The following is a 17,850-nucleotide window of genomic DNA, read 5'->3' on the forward strand; positions in this document are numbered from 1 at the left end:
ACCGCTACCCATACAGCAGTTTCCCGCGTCCTGCAACACCCCACAATTTGCGATATATCGAGCAATTATATTATACCACATACAGTAATTTGATATATGCCAGCAATTTCATCAGAATCTCTTATGTTAACGTAACAGAATGTAGTTTTTTTTTTGCCTTGAATAGATATATTGAAAACATAGGTACCAGTGATTCTACCAACTATTTAAGTAATTGACAGAACCAAAGCAGAGTCGAGAATGTTCAGATCGTTCACAGCGGTTCTGGAGCAGCGCCGTGGTCGCGGATGCTCTCACGCATCTCTGCGAGGAGCGCGGCATATGCGGTCAGCGCATTGGGGCGCGGCGCGGTCGGGGCGTGTCCTGTGCCAAGCTGGGAGAGAGGCATAACAGCTGCTCGGCGAGCTGCTGCGTCGTCGGCGAGTCCGCATCCGTAAGCGGTGGAGACTCGCGGCGGGGCAGCAGGTAGTAGGCCAGGTCTGGGTCATCTAGGGGGTTTCTGCTAGGCTCCTCACTGCGACTCCCTGCAGATGGACGGACTGGCATCACTGGACCGGGTCGCAAAGCTGTCGCTGAATCCTTGCCGCAGCCGACGCTGCAGTTCCCTTCGCCAGTGTTGTCGCAGCCGTCGCTGATCTCACCAGTGCTTCTGTCACCTCCGCCGCCGCCGCCGAATGTAGTTAATTGTTGTTTTAGGGCGCAGCGACTATAACCATAAGCGGCGGAACGGGGAAGGCACCGGGGCACCGTGCCCCCCTTTGATTTTGGCATTTTAACATTAGCCCTATGGGCGTTGCATGGAAAGATGGGACCAAAAGTCGTCAGTGCCCCCCTCCCCCCTTAATTGAAGGTGTTCCGCCGCTACTGACTATAACACGAATGGTTAAAATGAGGAAAGTACATCAAATTCCATGAAAATAACCGCATCTAGGGAAGTGATTTTTAAAAAAGGGAAATTTTCGTGAGAATCTGGGGAAACCAGCGAGACGCCAGCGGTAACGCTGCTTGCGTGGGACATTGTCCGTTGTTTGCCGCGCAGAGTTGTGCCGTGGTTGTGCCTTTTTCATCCGTTTCTTACTTATGTCATATGTGTGCATGAAGCTTTGATTTTGTTTTTGGTTATTGTGTGGCCGGTCAGTCAAACGCCCCTGTAGAAACCGGATGCTGCGTTTGATCGAGATGGAGTCAGACGATGATTGCAGAAAGCTAATAATATTGAAAAGAGGGCCGGTAGCGTGGCATGTCTGTTCAGAGTTTACATTTTGCTTTACTCCAGTTTATGACCTGAGAGCCTGGCTGGAAGTGACGGATCTAAACTTTTCACGTTAAAATGGCTGAGGGTGCAATAATCTCTAGTCTCTACATAGCGGGCTGGTATAGGAGCGTCTTGCTATGCTGCACCATTATAACTGGCTAGTGATTCTCTTTTGGCTAGAAATGGCATTAATCATTATCTCCACTGGCGAAAATGGCACTTGACATCACCGAATGCAACGTCCATGTTTGTTAGGATACATAAAATCAGGAAGATTACGCGAATTAGGTAGGCAAACGTGGAATAAAATAGGTGCTGGATGTTTTGGTTTTGGTGCTGAATCAGCAAACAGCAAATACGGAGTTCAACTAGACGATCTGGCAACTTAAGGCTGTGTGGAAGCAATTAGGTGCCAGATTCAGATATTAGGGTCTAATAAGCATTTTGGGGCTGATCAGCAATTAGGTGCCAGAAACAGCTTTTTAGGGACCAGAAACAAATATTCCCCTTTTAAAATTAGGCGCGGCCGGAATAAGTTACGACGTGTTTTGAAGTCAACTACAATATTTTGCGTTGCAAATATATTGTTTAAATGAAGTGAAGGTTTAAATTAATCTAAAAATAGTTTTGATTTTATTCATTTTGGATTTGATTTCATGGCAGAATACCCATCGTTTTATTTTTAAAAGACTTGACGAGCAGAAAGTCATGAGCGGTTGATTTGTCAACAAAAGTTTTGAATAATTTTGGAGTGTGTGTGTTTTGCGGCTTATTTGGCGGCTTATATCTGTTTTTTTTTTTAGTCTAATTGATTTCACTCAAATTCGCTCGGAGTGGAAGCTGATTTTTCCAGGGTATATTGAGAGACGGTTTATGTAGGTATTTGAATTTATGCGCTTCCATCCTAAGCCTGCAATCGAAATAAGAACATTTGGCGCGACATCCTGCGCCAGCGCGGCGCGAAATCAATAGGCATTTCGTTGTATTGATGGTTTTATTTTTACTATCTTTGGCTTTTTATGTCGTCTACAATGTCGTCTTTACTATCCTGCTTATCCAAAAGAAGGCTAGTTGCTGTCATTTTAGTCATTTTGGTGTCATATTACCATAGGCGGATCCAGGGTTACTTTTAAAGGGGGGGAAGAGGGGAATTTCCCCCCTTCGAAAATTCCGCTCCCCCTTTCAAATCGTGTCTGAACGGCTAGGGAGGGAAAGGGGAATTTCCCCCTTTCAAATTTATTTTGGAGCCCATTTTCAATCAATTCGCTATTCAGATTCTATAGCCATCGTTAATCAGATTCTCGTCATCAATCAACGTTGCTGGCGTTAAGATAATTATTAATTTTCAATTTTCGGTTCCATCCAACCATTTTACGTTCAGTGCAGCAGGAACTCCAGATTTGACCCGATACCGATCGGATAGTCGGTGGGACCGTCTCTTGTCTTGTCTCTTCCGTCTTTTCGCAATCACTGACATATCGGTACAGGCGTCGGCGTAGAAACCGGCGGGGGACGGGATTACCTCTCCGAACCAAGGGTGGATACAGGGGGAGGGGGGCAATGGGCCATGGCCCCTCCTTTGACGCAAAAAGAAGGTGACCCCCTTTTGGACCCCCTTTTATATTCTGTGTTCTTTCTCAGAAACGACCCATTTATTCACGATTATTTTCACTTTTTCATCGACGCCAAGGCCAGACATGTAAAAATTTTTGTCCCAATATGACAATGGCCGTGTTTAACCATCCTCCAAACCGGAATCATTGAAGGAAAAACAACGTTATTTTTGTCCCATAGGCATTAAAGCTTTGAGTAATAAATGACTTTTCTCTTTATGCAGCATTCACGTTCATCTGCTTTGCATGCAGAGCAGGGCGCAAAAAAAATGTACCTCATCACAGCCGGCTTTCCCAATGGAACTTTCACTGCTCACTAATACTAATAGTAATAATTCAAGTTTTGTGCTTCATTAGTTTTTGTTCGGATATCACTGCCCACCTTGTAGTTGTAGAGGTTGCAGTTTTGTAGCGCCGTCGTTTCTCTACATACACGACCACACAAAGAACTTTGGAATTGCTCGTTAACTGTAGCTTTTGTGAGCGTTTAAGAATTTCATGTTTTTTGCTCATTTTTGCTCGAACAGTTTGACATCAATTACTCCTGACCTAAGGTGACCTAAGACTTGAAATTTTGTGCGAAGGTTTCAAATTGATGCCCGGTAAGGTACTAAAAATTTGGCGGCGCTGCGCGCCGCCGTTTTTCGCTTTTCAAGAAAACCCACATGGGGGCCAAAATGACCTCCAATCAGGGCGCGGATTAACCTCTCTCTTTAGAAAGGCGTTACTTAATGTTTGGCCGGGGTATACCTACTAGTTATTGATACCACTGATAGGTTGATACTACTGATTGGCATTTGCAAGGGCGCAGTCAAGTTGGGACCTCCCCCGCCCCTTACAGCCAAGGTAGGTGCGTATATTTTTTAGCAAAATTATTTTTTGGCAACCTTCCAAAATAAAGTGGCTGAAACCCGAGGAAAGAATAGGATTTGGGGGTAGGTAAGGTTCTGCGGGCTCCATCCTAACGAAAAACCTAATGGTATTGCCGCCCACCCCCCTTTCAGATGCCCCTGGATCCGCCTTTGCCCCGAACTTTATTCCCCCTCTCAACTTTTCCTGTAAAAGTAACCCTGGGCGGATCCAGAACGGTGGTCTGTCTGCGGGATAGGAGTGGGGACTGGGGATAGATTGGTATATAATGTATAAATTCAAGGGTAAGGGTAATTCAAAGCCCAAAGGTATGTAAATTCAAGGGTCGATAGATTCGGGCGATTCGGCCCTTGAATTTCCCCGAAAGAAGAGTCTGGAGGGTCGTGGCATGGCATGTCAATGTCGCTTCTTCGAAAGTCGAAACCGTGCTTGAACGGAGAAAAAATCCGGAGTCGATGTAAATGTAACTACATACCTGAGGTGCGCAGTCGATGTTTTTGTGACTCCCGACTCCGACTCCAGCTTCGAAAATTGACTTCGACTCCCATTCTGACTCCTGCTCCGGATCTGGACCATAGGCAGCGGAACGGGGGCCACCGGGCCACCGTGCCCCCTTCATTTTGCCATTTTAATATTAGCCCTTTTGGCGTTGTATGGAGAGAATGGGACCAAAGTCCAAAAGTCGGCAGTGCCCCCTCCCCCTTTGATTGAAAGTGTTCCGCCGCTACTGATCCGGTCATTTCTCTTTAAGCCCACGTCATGATAATTATCATCGTGTTGGATATCTTTTTATCTTCGGTGAAATAACTTTTTGCGCGTTCCAAGACCTTACATTTTAAAACACGCAGAACTTTAAGCAGGTACTGGCGCAGTCGTCTTCTACCTTTTCGCTAAAATCGCTCGTCAAAACAAATATTACCTTAGCTTCGACAAAATCTGGTTTCGAAAGATCAACGATCGTAATATCTTTCAGCAAACAGGTCTATGTAGGGCCTGTAGGGGATGACTGAGCCGTGCGAAATTGACTCCATCCCGGTCCGGAGACGGAGGTGGTAAAATTTTGGCAACCCCGACTCCGACTTCGCGGCTCTGATTGATATGTGTTATTTATCATTGATATATTATTTATAAGTATATGTATACCCGTTCACTGTTTCTTACGGTAATTCGATTTATTTTATACATGCCCTAGGGGCGTCCTTTGTCCCTGTGCCGGGGTCGGTTGTGTATTCAAAGGTTTCTTGCTAGCTTTTCTCCTTATTTCAGGTGATTGGTGAAAGTCATCGGTGGAGTGAATCCAAGATCATCATCAAATAGATTAATTCGAACAATTTCAACAACTCTTTCCAATCATGTTTTTTGACTATTCGTTGTTGAACCGGAGGAATGGCAAGTTCTCGCTGATATGGCTGATAGTGAACGACCGGCTCGAGTACCGGCGCAGGACCGACAAACACTTCCGAGAGGTTATGGCCGTCAATGTGCCCAGAACATGGTGAGTGAGCGAGCGTCTCATGTAGAAAACACCGGTCATATTTTAGACCGGGAGCTGACGTAAGTAGGCACCCATATTTGTTAATACCAGGCTCTTGAGATAACTGTTATTTACTTTAAACGCACCTAAAACGGAAAAATGGCCGGGGACGGTAGTTGATACACCGGGCATCTGTGAAAGGAACAAACACCTCTAGTAGATGGGTCGGGTTTCGTGCTGCAAGAATATCATAATTGACAGTTTTTTTCTGTCAACGAATCTGGCCTCGTCGTGACCCATCCCCCGGAGCCCCGAGTAACAGCGCCGCCCGTATTTCAGCGAGGACATTATCCGCTACATCTGCGCCCAAATGCCGGCGCACGCGGGCGGCGCTCGGCCGCGCTTCTCGCTGTACCTGTCCAGTATGCTGATGGCCGGCTGCGTCCGCGTCTACCACCACCAGACCTGCATCCTCCTCAGTGAGTCCTACAGCTCAGCGCTTATCGATACGGGATATGCTTCATAGTTCATTTACAACACGGCGAGTCCTAGTCCCAGTCTACCGCTGTCATTTTAATTAGAATCTTACTTTACCACCATGACTCTAAATTCCTGGCTGTTTTAATCCTGGACTTCGTCTAATTGTACTGTGTTCCACGCTTACGTGCGTTTAGTCTACCTAGTGGTCTGTCTTGCCAACAGGCGATGCAGCCAACGCCTTCGAGAGGTTGATGAAAACTTCCTACATCGGCGGCTGCCTCGAGGATGACCCGTGAGTCCTCGAAACGGCTGTAGCAGTGCGGAATGTGTTGGGGCTTTCAGTGCACTTAGATGCGTACACAAGTCCACTTACGCCCCCCCCCCCCCCCCGTTATCGAAAGATTATGAAGATTACCTAGATCCAACTACAATTGATTGAAATAATTTCAAGGTAATCACAAGAATTTCCTCGCGGATGCCTGTTTCAGATGTGTGAATGTCTGAATTGCTCTGGCTATATGCAAATTGCAAAATTTCACATCGATTTATCAGTAGTCTTGTGTAGCCCACCACGTCGTATCCCGTCTCCTGACGCCACTTCCCCTCCGTCCGGCGTGTTCTCGTGCAGCGTGAACGTGCGCCGGGTGACTCTGATGGTGGATCCTCTGAGCCTGGTGCCGTCCGGTGACCCTTTCCAGCTGGGATCGCTGTACGACATCGACACCATGCTCCAGCTGGGCGGTCAGTCAGGGGAGTGGCGGGGTCTCTCTCTCTCTCTCTCTCTCTCTCTCTCTCTCTCTCTCTCTCTCTCTCTCTCTCTCTCTCTCTCTCTCTCTCTCTCTCTCTCTCTCTCTCTCTCTCTCTCTCTCTCTCTCTCTCTCTCTCTCTCTCTCTCTCTCTCTCTCTCTCTCTCTCTCTCTCTCTCTCTCTCTCTCTCTCTCTCTCTCTCTCTCTCTCTCTCTCTCTCTCTCTCTCTCTCTCTCTCTCTCTCTCTCTCTCTCTCTCTCTCTCTCTCTCTCTCTCTCTCTCTCTCTCTCTCTCTCTCTCTCTCTCTCTCTCTCTCTCTCTCTCTCTCTCTCTCTCTCTCTCTCTCTCTCTCTCTCTCTCTCTCTCTCTCTCTCTCTCTCTCTCTCTCTCTCTCTCTCTCTCTCTCTCTCTCTCTCTCTCTCTCTCTCTCTCTCTCTCTCTCTCTCTCTCTCTCTCTCTCTCTCTCTCTCTCTCTCTCTCTCTCTCTCTGGCTCTCTCTGGCTCTCTCTGGCTCTCTCTGGCTCTCTCTGGCTCTCTCTGGCTCTCTCTGGCTCTCTCTGGCTCTCTCTGGCTCTCTCTGGCTCTCTCTGGCTCTCTCTGGCTCTCTCTGGCTCTCTCTGGCTCTCTCTGGCTCTCTCTGGCTCTCTCTGGCTCTCTCTGGCTCTCTCTGGCTCTCTCTGGCTCTCTCTGGCTCTCTCTGGCTCTCTCTGGCTCTCTCTGGCTCTCTCTGGCTCTCTCTGGCTCTCTCTGGCTCTCTCTGGCTCTCTCTGGCTCTCTCTGGCTCTCTCTGGCTCTCTCTGGCTCTCTCTGGCTCTCTCTGGCTCTCTCTGGCTCTCTCTGGCTCTCTCTGGCTCTCTCTGGCTCTCTCTGGCTCTCTCTCTCTCTCTCTCTCTCTTCCCTCCCTCCCTCCCTCCCTCCATCCCTCCCTCCCTGCCGCCCCCGGTCACTCTGTCCTAGGATTGGATGACTCACGCCAACTTACTCAGGCACTCTGGTGCTTTCCCTCTCTGCTGAGCCTCACTTGACTTTATAATCGATTCCTTGTTTCGTGTGCGGCGGCTACGTTTTATGTATGCAATCGCATGGTGAGGTAGCTTATGTTGGTCGAAAACGGCGCACGTTTTCTGCTGAGCGAAATCGCTCCGTGTACCACCGGCGCGAAGGTAGGCGACGGTATTGGCGAGGTTTACGATACGGAAAGAAATGAAGAATTAATTAACCGCGAAAAAAACATGATTTCAAATGCAAAGGTAATGATATTGCATGCAAATGCGCGGCATGATATTTTCAGGAAAATATGGTAAAAACAAAATCAACGGTACGCGTTTTTTAATTGCACATTAGAAGTAAATCCTACGCTATTCCAATAATTATGCAAAAGGTCCGCAGAGCTCGGGAAGGAAGTAGTAAAACTGTCTGAGATTAATTAAATGGAACAGCCGTTTATGATTTATTTGCGCATATAGTTGGTTCCGACAGCTGAAATTGGTTGTTATATTTAGCCGGCTTTCAGGGAAAATCCACGGGTTCCTGGCTGATTCAAAATGAGTAGTCATCTTCAGTTGCCTTCGGTCCCTTCAACCTCAAGTTTCAATTTGCATTCCAGTTTGTAATAGGTGATCGATTGCATCTGATATAATGCTACTGACAAGTGACAACATTGACCAGTTCGATCACAGCTCGGTTTGGTACTACTACAATGCTCGTTCGTGCTGTTCCGGCCTTAGGTAGTTTCTGTGGGATAACCTCACACACTGCAATTAACAACCTCGTCTCTCCACTCCTCGGGAGCCACTGACACACCTGACCTGCCTCCCGCCAGTGCCTGAGGAGCCGCCTCCGGAGCAGGAGGGTGACTTACCGACGGCTGCGACGGCCGGTCGTCAGCCTCGCCAGCAGGAGCCGCCGGCGTACAACCCGAACCTGGCCCGCGTCAGTGACATCACACTTAGGGAGGAGGACAGGTCCGAGCGCCAGCAGCATGTGCTTGAGGTGAGTACTGAGTGGGACCGGCGGCACGGCGGGGTCAGTTTGGGACGACAAACTACGGGACAGGGAAGGAGATGAACTGAAGACTAAAGCGCAGTCTGTTGTTTGTTTCTCTACAAAACAATGTCTCGCAATCTGTAGGTAAAAGTTATCATTATTCACCAGTTCATCCCGTGACTCTAACGTCTTGCCGAAGCCTAAAAGTTCAAGACGGCTAGTCCAGCAAATGATTCAAAACTTCCTCATTTACATATAATGATACTAATTTCAACAAAATACGATGATGAGTCAAGAGCGTTATATACCGGTCCGATCATATTATGCGCCGCATGGTAACCGGGTCGGTTGGTAAGTTGGGCTGGTAACCGGGCTGGTAGCCGGATTGGTATCGCCTCTTCTGCCGTCGGACAGGACTTTGGCGAGCCGCTGCTGCCTCATCAGCGACCCGTGGATCCCTTCCTGGAGCTGGAGCTGGAGCTGGCGCCCGGGCGGCACACGGAGCCGGCCGCCGGCCCGCTGCCGCCGCCGCCGCCCCCGCCGCCGCCCGGGCTCCGCGTGAGCCCGCCGCCGGCGGAGCCGCGGGAGCGGGCCGCAGCCGCCGGCCCAGAGGAGGTTCCGCCGCCTGAGGAGCCGCGGCAGCGGGCGTCCGAGCCCGTACAGCATCTGCTTCTGAACGCTGCCGCCAGAGGTGGGATATAGCGAGCGGACACCAGCTGCGGCTTCGCTGTTTCAAAGGGCACAGCATGCTCTAAATCGTCCAATCTGTATGTCAGTGATTCGGCTTCAGTTGCGCTGAAATAGGAAACCTTGTTCAATCTGGTCAGCTTAAAAAAACCCTCAAGTAACGTAAACTATTGAGTGAGACACGAGTATCCGCGAAAACCAATTCCTAGCGAAGACAATCGATCTTTTTAATATATCCCAAAGCGCCGAACACACGAATTCGTGTGCCTTCATCACACGAAAAATATGGAACCACATCCTGGACTGAATACATGCATCTGACGACGTTCTTGTCAGGTGTCCACTCTCCGCGGGCGAGCGGCGCAGGTGACGGCGTGCCCCTGCTGGGCGACCTGGAGGGGGAGGCGCCGCCCCCGCCCCCGACTGGAGAAGAGCAGCCCCCGCCCGGGGCTGGAGAAGAGCAGCCGCCGCCGCCTCCTGAGGAGACGACTCTACCGGCAATGGCGGCTCCTGCCGCGACAATACAGGCGTGAGTGGAGCTGGGGTTGGAGCCTATCGGACGGCATGGTGGTGTGGGGTGGGGAAGGATGAGGTGGCTAGGGCGGCTTCAGGCTGGTAGTCGGTGATTTTCTGATATTGGTAGTGGCACTTTCATCTCCGTCATTGTGAAACAGCGTTAGAATAAGAACCATGATCTCAGGATGAGCTACATGCCCCCACTCTCAGTCCCCGTTTCTCTCCCTGCCACTGTTGCTGATCAGTGTCATCCAATTTGGTCTTTTTGTCAGTGAGATCGAGGCGACTCCGCAGCGCGCTGGCGATGGGACGGTGCCGCAGGCCGGGAGGCCCAGTCGCCGCCGGGCGCCGCCCGCCGCTGACGTCACCATCGAGGAGCCGCCCCCGCCCCCGCCCCCGCCCCCGCCCCAGCCCCAGCCCCAGCAACAGCCGCGGTCAGCTGACGAACAGGTGGGTACTGATAACGACTCCTGTCTCCTGAAGATCATTGGAACACCGAAGTCACTCCAAACGTCAATTGTCGCCGTAGAAATACCGAAAACTAAGCATATACCCAAACAGCTGATCTGTCGGACACCTGACGACATGTGCAGCGCCAGCTGCCTATATCTGATCTGACGTGTGCCCTGATCTCTCACCTTACAGCCGAAATGTAATGCTACCTGTATCCTGACGTGCACACTGAGATGATGTACTCTGCCTGTTAACCTGACCTGTGACCTGCGACCCTCAGCGTCCGTCAGACTCCCTGCAGCTGCCGGAGATGCCGCCTCCGGCTCCGCCGGTGCGCCATGGTCGCCGGCGTCGTCTCGCTGTCGACTCTGCCATCGAGCTGGACAGGGAGGCCATTCGACGCCGAATGGACGAGGGAGCGTACGACACACTGCGAGCGGCGGTGAGTGGCACTTTACCGTCACTTGATAAAGCTATGCTTGTGGCTATTATACCTAACTGTCCTTCTTTCTCTGCTCCCGTGAATCCAATGTCGACTTATCCCCGCACTATTGTGTCTCTTTTCCCCACAGACAGCCACCGAGGACAACGTGGAGGCACCCAGCGCGCGCCTGACTCCAGCGGCAGAGCTGCTGCTGCGGCCCGGCCGCCGGGTCGGCGGTCCCCTGGCCAGACTGCACCAGAGATGCTGCGTAACACGGCCCGAGCGGGACTGGTCCTGGCACGTCGACGAGGCACAGGTAGGTTCGGATACACGGCACTGTGCCGCGCAGGTGTACTCCGATACAGCGTGATACACCGATACCGATCGATGCATCGTGATACACCGCCGCATCATGTACCATGTTGTACCATGCATGTAGATGCGGGCATAGATACACGGCGCTCTGCCGCGCTGCAGGTAGGCACTGAATATGTGGGATGACGCATCCCTCTTGCATGACTGCCGGCCTAGCCCTTGTTCATATTCATATCGCCATGTTATATCTCGCTGAACAACATTATCACAAAGCTTCCAAAAGTCTACCAAAAGTCTATCAAACTACGACTACCAAAAGTCGCTGTCCCCGTGTCTCCCAGGAGCCGGCCGTCGCGGAGCGTCGTCGTGAGCGGACCGTGGAGCCGGAGCCGCCGCAGCCGGAGGCACAGCGAGATCGGACGGGCACCATGAGCGGGTCTGGATCCCTGCTGTCGGCCTCCGACCTGCCCAGCGCTAGGTGAGCAGTGGGGGCGACCTGATCTGACCTGAGGTGACCTAAGTAGGTGAGGGTGACACTGAGCTGCCTTTACCACGAGAGGGACAGGCTGGCCTTACCTGATCAGATGTCCTTACTATCCTGTCCCGAGCTGCACGCTGTTTAGCGTTGGGTCGACTGGGTAGGGTGTACTCCAAAGGCATAGCGATGGGTTGTGAGGGTTGTGAGAGCCCATCGGGTACGGGTCGATGCTGAGGCGCGAGAAGCTTCGCTGTGCAGGATGCCAGTGTCTAGCGATCGTCGGCCTGCATCGTCACGTCCCACTCCCCTCTGACTCGTCCCACTCCCCTCTGACCCGCCCCACTCCCCTCTGACCCGTCCTACTCCTCTCTGACTCATCCCACTCCTCTCTGACCTTGCAGGTCGTCGGTTGGCCAGCAGCTCTCGTTTAGGGCTGGTGCGACCCCATCGACCTCGGAAAACCTGCCCAGCATCACCGGTACGCCGAATCCGAACTCTCTTTGCCCAGTCCTCCTTGTTAAGCTTATCCCATCGGATGGTCTAGTGTCCATCTTATTCCGTAGGTATTGCATCACTAAAACCGCTGTCTTTCCCAGACATGCATAATTTCGGTGACTTATCATTTTGCTGTGATATGTCGCTGGATCGTCGAACTTCATTGGGCTTCATTTGGCAGTCGTTTCGCCAGTAGGTATAATACGTCACCCTTTGACAACAAAGGGTTGACAACCCTTTGTCAACCCTTTGACAGCCTGACCGGTGTCCTAGTGCCTCCGGAAATACGTGGGCCGTATTCACGGTCCTGTTTCTCTGCCCTGTCCCCGCTCTCTAAACCGCCTCTGTTCTCCGACTCTCCCGCAGTCTGACCTTCCCCATTCTCTGACTTCTGTCCGCTATCTCACTGACCTTTCCCGCTCTGTCCCATTGTAGAGGACCAGGAACAGACCCCGGGTGGCCGGCTTTCGACGCTGGCACCGGTGGTGGAGCAGCTGGTTCCTCCAATGGAGCAGCTGGTTCCTCCCCCAGAGGAGCAGCAGCTGGTTCACCCGCCCATAGAGGAGCAGCAGATGGTTCACCCGCCCATAGAGGAGCAGCAGCAGGTGGTTCACCCGCCGATGGAAGAGCAGCATGTTCCTTCAATGGAACAGCAGGTTCCTCCAATGGAGCAGCAACAGGTCCCTACAATGGAACAGCAGGTTCCTCCAGTGGAACAGCAGCAGTTCCTTCCCCCGCCAATGGAGGAGCAGCAGATTCCTTCAATGGAACAGCAGTTCGTCCCCCCACCGATAGAAGAACAGCAGCTCCCTCCCGTGGAACAGCAGCAGATCGTCCCCCCACCTATGGAGGAGCAGCTGATGCCGCCGCCTCCACCTCGAGACCAGCGGAGGCCGTCACCAGAGGAGCGCCGCGGACCGACCGCCGCCCCCGCGCCGGCTGATGTCGGTCAGTTGGAGGGCCTGTCTGCTTGACAGAAATATAATTCAGATATTGGGCTATCTGGTTATGGATGTAGTTTGCACCGTTGATACAAATATGCTGACCGACACATTTAGTATGTTTCTGTTTCGCATATTTCCGTAATATTCGGCTCTATCTGGTAAATGATAATGAACAGGTATCTGAATCCTCTTCAGTTTATTCCGTATTTACCTGCCGTGTTTACCTGTCCGTAGAATGCAAATTAAAACATAATTGGTTCGACCTGCCGCGATACCCTATTAATGACCCTTTTTTACCGCTGTATTTCTATGTATGTATACCTTGGGTGTGAATCTGGTGACGCCTCCAGCTCGCTCTTCCCCTACCCGTTCCTCCCCACTAACTGTCTGTGCCTGTGTCCGGCAGGCGCGGGTGACCGCAGCGGCTCCAGTGGACGGACCACGAGCAGCGAGGAGGCACCCCCCACCCAGAGTCCGCCCATGTATTACGGGTCAGTGCGCACGTGGTGTTAGAGAGAGAGAGAGAGAGAGAGAGAGAGAGAGAGAGAGAGAGAGAGAGAGAGAGAGAGGGGGGGAGGGGGACGGGTAGGTGTTGCACTATGTTCTGCGGCAGGCATTGGCGCAACCTCGCGTGTTGAGTGTTCTCGATGAGACGCAGCTCCGTTGTTTTACTGGAGGATTATCTGGGAGCGATGGCACTACCTTTGGTGCACTGGAGGGTCGAATTCGAGAGACCATTGCCACAATCTCTGATGCATGGAGAGGGGTCGTCATCACTGCTAATTTTTACAGCTTTTTATATACATATCTGGAATATTTTTTTCTTTTTCAAAATGAAATTTATTCCGAGAGTCTTGTCATCTCATTATCGCACGGGTGCTTGGCATTAGTGCATTGAGTGCATACCATCACGCCCCTTGCCCCCCCCCCCCCTCCCCCTCCCCCGCCGTATGTGCGGCGCTGTCCAGTGACACGGCCCTCCGTCCGGACGGTAATGGGTGGGTGGCGTGCCGTCCCATTCAGCCTCGCTCCGACGGTGGGTGCCGTCCCACTGAGCCGCCGCTCGGACGGCGGGTGGCGTGCCGCCCATTCAGCCGCCCCGCTCCGACCACCTGTCGGTCTGATTACCCGGCTGTCGGTCGTCGTGTCGGTGCCGACGACGGAAGCTGGAGCGCGCGTCGGCGCCGGTGCCAGACGGCCTCTCGACGAGTCACCGTGGGGTGCTGGCAGGGTATGACCCTAGCCTGCGCAGTGCGCGCCGGCGCCGGTGCCAGGCGGCCTGTCGACGAGTCACCGTGGGGTGCTGGCAGGGTATGACCCTAGCCTGCGCAGTGCGCACGGCACCGGTGCCAGACTTCCCACTCGACTAGTCTGGCAGGTGTCAGACGGCAGAGTATGACCCTAGCGCACGGCGACGGTGCCGTGCCTCATGCCACCGACGGATTGCAATCCGCAATCCCACGTGGCAGGGTATAATGGGTTTCAGCGACCGGCCCTGACATATCCTAAGACCGTCCTTTCCGCCCAGTGCCTCTTCCTGATATTTTATTTTCGGCAATGACAGCCCGCCAAACAACGATCACTGAATGTGGATATCTAAAGTGATGGTTGCCAGCTTTATGCCCAAATGCCCATATAAGGACATCCCAGTCACATTTCGTGGTGGTTCACGGATGGGCTGCCCGGCCTGTGTCGGGTTAGCCGGTGGTCAGGCGTTTCCTTTGGTTCTGTCGGGACGGCGGCCGCACTTTTGTCACCCTAAGGTCGTCGCCCGCATACCACGCACTTCCCTGTTGCGTGTCAGGAGGGCCGGTAAAATGACAGAATATACAGCTGTGGTGGCGGGCGAAATTTAAAATGTTTGAGGAATGGCATGCTCCACAGCCGTTTCTGTTTCCTTTTGTCTGAGTATGACGATGCTTTGCTCCATTTTAGGCGGTATCGGGACGTCGTAAAACCGGTTTCTCGGTCCCTATCGAGTTGGCTGCAAAGCTTGCCGACAGTTTTCCTGTAGTTGAGAACGGTACAGCCTTGAGGACATCGGGGGACAGCTTCGCTTAGTGCATGCTTTCACTGGACATCGAGCTTGGTGTCTTTTAAAGGTAGTGTGCCACCTTTGAAAGATTTCCCATTTTATTTTTCCTAGGATAAGAAGCTTCTGTTTTTACCTAATATCGCAAAAAAAAATCAAAAATGGGCCTGGAATAGTGCCTTTTTCGCCTAAAAGTTTTTCGGTTTTTAGATATGTATAACAACTGTAGTGGGCTCACCTGCAAACAGGCGTCGGGCAACAATCGCGAATGCGGCGCACTTGTGACAATAAGCAAAGGTCATTATAGTGTTACGATCATACGACGTACGGGAATGAGTTCTCAGCTGTCTAATCGTAGACAACACAATGTCGAGCCTTAAACTGTAAGCCCGTATTGGTATTGTTTCTTTTATTTGGCTGTCGAACATTATTTATGGTTTGAAATATGATTTTATGTAAAATAATTGATATGAAAAAGCCGTCTTATAAGTTATGACCCCATTTCACCACACGCAAGTGGCAGAAATGACAATGATCAGCTGACGCATTTTTCTTGGCCGAAGTCAGAGCGCGCGGCCCGACGCACTACGCGTATTTGGAAATTCCGACCTCGACGAGCATCAGAAGCCACCTAACAGGCGTGTTCGAAACCGCAGGAGATGATGATGAGCGGGTTTATCGAAACTTGATTGGATGAGCATATCGGTAATAGCGATTTCAGTGTGTGCATTTATTGTTCATAGTGGTGTGAAATGTGGTTGGGGTACGACCGACAACCCGTCGGGGCGAATTTCGCACTGGGGTACTCAAAATTTGAAGAATTTAAGACGTTTCCATGAGTTTTGAAGGTATGGATAAGTTCTAAAAATCCGGTTCTCCTTATCTGGGCCATTAACTCCATACGGTCCAAGAAAGCTGGCACACTACCTTTAAAGGGACCCTCCCACCTTAACATTAGTTTTGAGTTGAGATAGCCAAGTTTGCGGCCAGGCTCAGAAACCACCATTTATCCTGGTCGCAACCCCCGCAGCTTTATGGTGTTCAAGAAATTTCTTCCCTTTACTTGCAGGGTGGGACCAGCGTGGTCCCTATCTCTTAACCATTACGGGAGTCTGATGACGTCATCAGGCTTTCGAACGTCCGTTAAATGTTTGACTAAAACGTTTTGTAGCACGCGGTGGTATATGCTGCTTTGCGCGCAACAAATGCCGCACTTTCAAATAAAGTCGCTAGGAACAGCGGAGATCCCAAAAAGTAAACAAAAGTAAAAGTCTAATATCTTGAAAACCGGTGAATATTTTTCGATGAAATTCGGTAGATATTCGTTTTTGCTCTTTCTGAACCGAGCGACATCACTTTCAGGCCAATTCATTAACTTTTTTGAAGGTGGGAGGGTCCCTTTAAAGGGACACTCCCACCTTAACATTAGTTTTGAGTTGAGATAGCCAAATTGGTGGCCATGGCCTGCAAATACCGGTTTGGGCACTCACAACATCGAAAAATGCTTTTATTCGAAGATATGGAATTTCAAACTTGCAGTTTTCGGATTCTAAGGGGCTAATGCATTGGAATGCCCCCTTAGAATTTGTGACGTCAGCGGAGATCTAACGATTTTTAAATCTTAGACTAAAACCATCGTTAACACGTGGTGGTATACGCTGTTTTGCGCGCAACGTCTGCCGCACTTTAAGGCTGCCAAATTATTGCTTCCAAATAAAGTCGCTAGTAACAGGGGAGATCCCAAAAAGTAAACAAAAGTAAAAGCCTAATATCTTGAAAACCAGTGAATATTTTTCGGTGAAATTTGGTAGATATTCGTTTTCGCTCTTTCTGAACCAAGGGACATCACTTTCATGCCAATTCATTAACTTTTTTGAAAGTGGGAGGGTCCCTTTAACAGTTCAGTTCAATTTACATACTTGGTGGTGAGAAACATTTATTTTCTGTATGAATTTTTATTTTCTGTAGTTAAGTTAATAACAAACACCACTAATTATGTCAAAAAAGTTGTGTTATATCAGTAAGGGGAAAAGCGTCACTTGTTTTGACATGAAAAAAAAAACGCTTAGACTTCGGTCTTCAGCCAAGAATGATGCTCCGTCTATATATCCACCTGCCGCCTCTAGTTACACTCATTTATCCCATCTTTTTCCATGCCACCGCCTGACGTCTGTCTCTCAAGCACCCTACCCATTCTCACTTGGTCCACCCTCGACTCCGATCTATGTTTCCGTGTATCTGTGTGTCCCATTCACCACGTCCTCACGTGTGTCCTGTGTCCTCCCGCTCCGTTCCGGCTCCTGTCTGTGACGGCGCTGCTCAGCTCGGCCAGTCAGTTCCGCTCTGCCAGTCTGGTACCGGAGGACGTACCCAACTGGCTGAGCCGCTGGGCGCCCGCCGGCCCGCTGTCGTTCTCTCAACTGGCGCCTCCGTCAACAACCAGCGCGCAGCAGGCGGCCGCTACGTTCGCGCACCTGCTGCAACTGCACGCGGAGAGGGCCGTTGTGCTGAGCCAGGACGAGCCCTACGGCGAGATAACCGTCAGGGCCCTCCTGTAGTGGCAGAGAACGCCGCCCGGCGTCGTGCGCACGACCTGACTGTGACGTTCGTCGGTGCGCGTCCGTCTCAGGGCGAAAGAAATCCTCGAGAGAGTGGCCGGCTTGGCGCAACGCTGCACCGTCCTCGAGGAACGGTAGTGATGCTGCCGTTGATGCAGCGAGTTGTTTACGTGTTTGACGTCCTATTTTACTGTTTGTGTTGACAGTTGCGTGTTTAACGTATTTATTGATTCATTATGGTCATATGTCGTGCTTTGTTGCCGACATTTTATGAAGTCGTTATATACAGCTAGTAAAATCAATTTCATGTAGGTAGTTGGGCAATCGTAAGGTGTTGCTCAGAGTACAAGAGGTTTCATGACAGTATTATCGTAGAATATTTTTATGAATGGATAATATGTTTCACTTGCTCATCGAAATAAGATATCAGGATTTGACCATCTGCAATACCATAAAACGTGTTCTTGTTCATCATTGTTCATCATGACATTGCTAAACACGGAATACACATTTCATCTACAAA

The 17,850-nt window shown here is 50.9% G+C and overlaps 1 protein-coding gene across 2 annotated transcripts; it reads left to right on the forward strand.

The window, feature by feature from the left end:
* Positions 1–1,993: 1,993 nt before the first annotated feature.
* LOC122383603 (fibrous sheath CABYR-binding protein-like) lies at positions 1,994–17,850 on the forward strand. Of its 2 annotated transcripts, none has more exons than XM_043370197.1 (16): positions 1,994–2,130; positions 5,005–5,233; positions 5,552–5,691; positions 5,915–5,984; positions 6,321–6,433; positions 8,262–8,431; positions 8,840–9,116; positions 9,449–9,641; positions 9,901–10,078; positions 10,362–10,523; positions 10,654–10,821; positions 11,162–11,298; positions 11,700–11,776; positions 12,229–12,741; positions 13,144–13,228; positions 17,093–17,850. In XM_043370197.1, exons 2-16 carry the CDS (start codon positions 5,091–5,093, stop codon positions 17,325–17,327), a joined length of 2,661 nt encoding a protein of 886 aa, XP_043226132.1. In that variant the 5' UTR covers positions 1,994–2,130; positions 5,005–5,090; the 3' UTR covers positions 17,328–17,850. The 2 variants fall into 2 exon arrangements, with proteins under 2 accessions (XP_043226132.1, XP_043226133.1); XM_043370198.1 differs by having other exon boundaries at positions 2,004–2,109.

This window comes from Amphibalanus amphitrite, unplaced genomic scaffold, assembly GCF_019059575.1.
Source record: "Amphibalanus amphitrite isolate SeventyFive unplaced genomic scaffold, NRLGWU_Aamphi_draft 000168F_arrow, whole genome shotgun sequence".
Taxonomy (NCBI): Eukaryota; Metazoa; Arthropoda; class Thecostraca; order Balanomorpha; family Balanidae; genus Amphibalanus; species Amphibalanus amphitrite.

Coding starts and splice junctions, on each gene's coding strand:
- LOC122383603 (XM_043370197.1), top strand. CDS start 5,091: ATGTTTTTTGACTATTCGTTGTTGAACCGGAGGAATGGCAAGTTCTCG. Junction 5,692..5,914: donor CCAGACCTGCATCCTCCTCA/GTGAGTCCTACA, acceptor TCTTGCCAACAG/GCGATGCAGCCAACGCCTTC. Junction 12,742..13,143: donor CCCCGCGCCGGCTGATGTCG/GTCAGTTGGAGG, acceptor TGTGTCCGGCAG/GCGCGGGTGACCGCAGCGGC.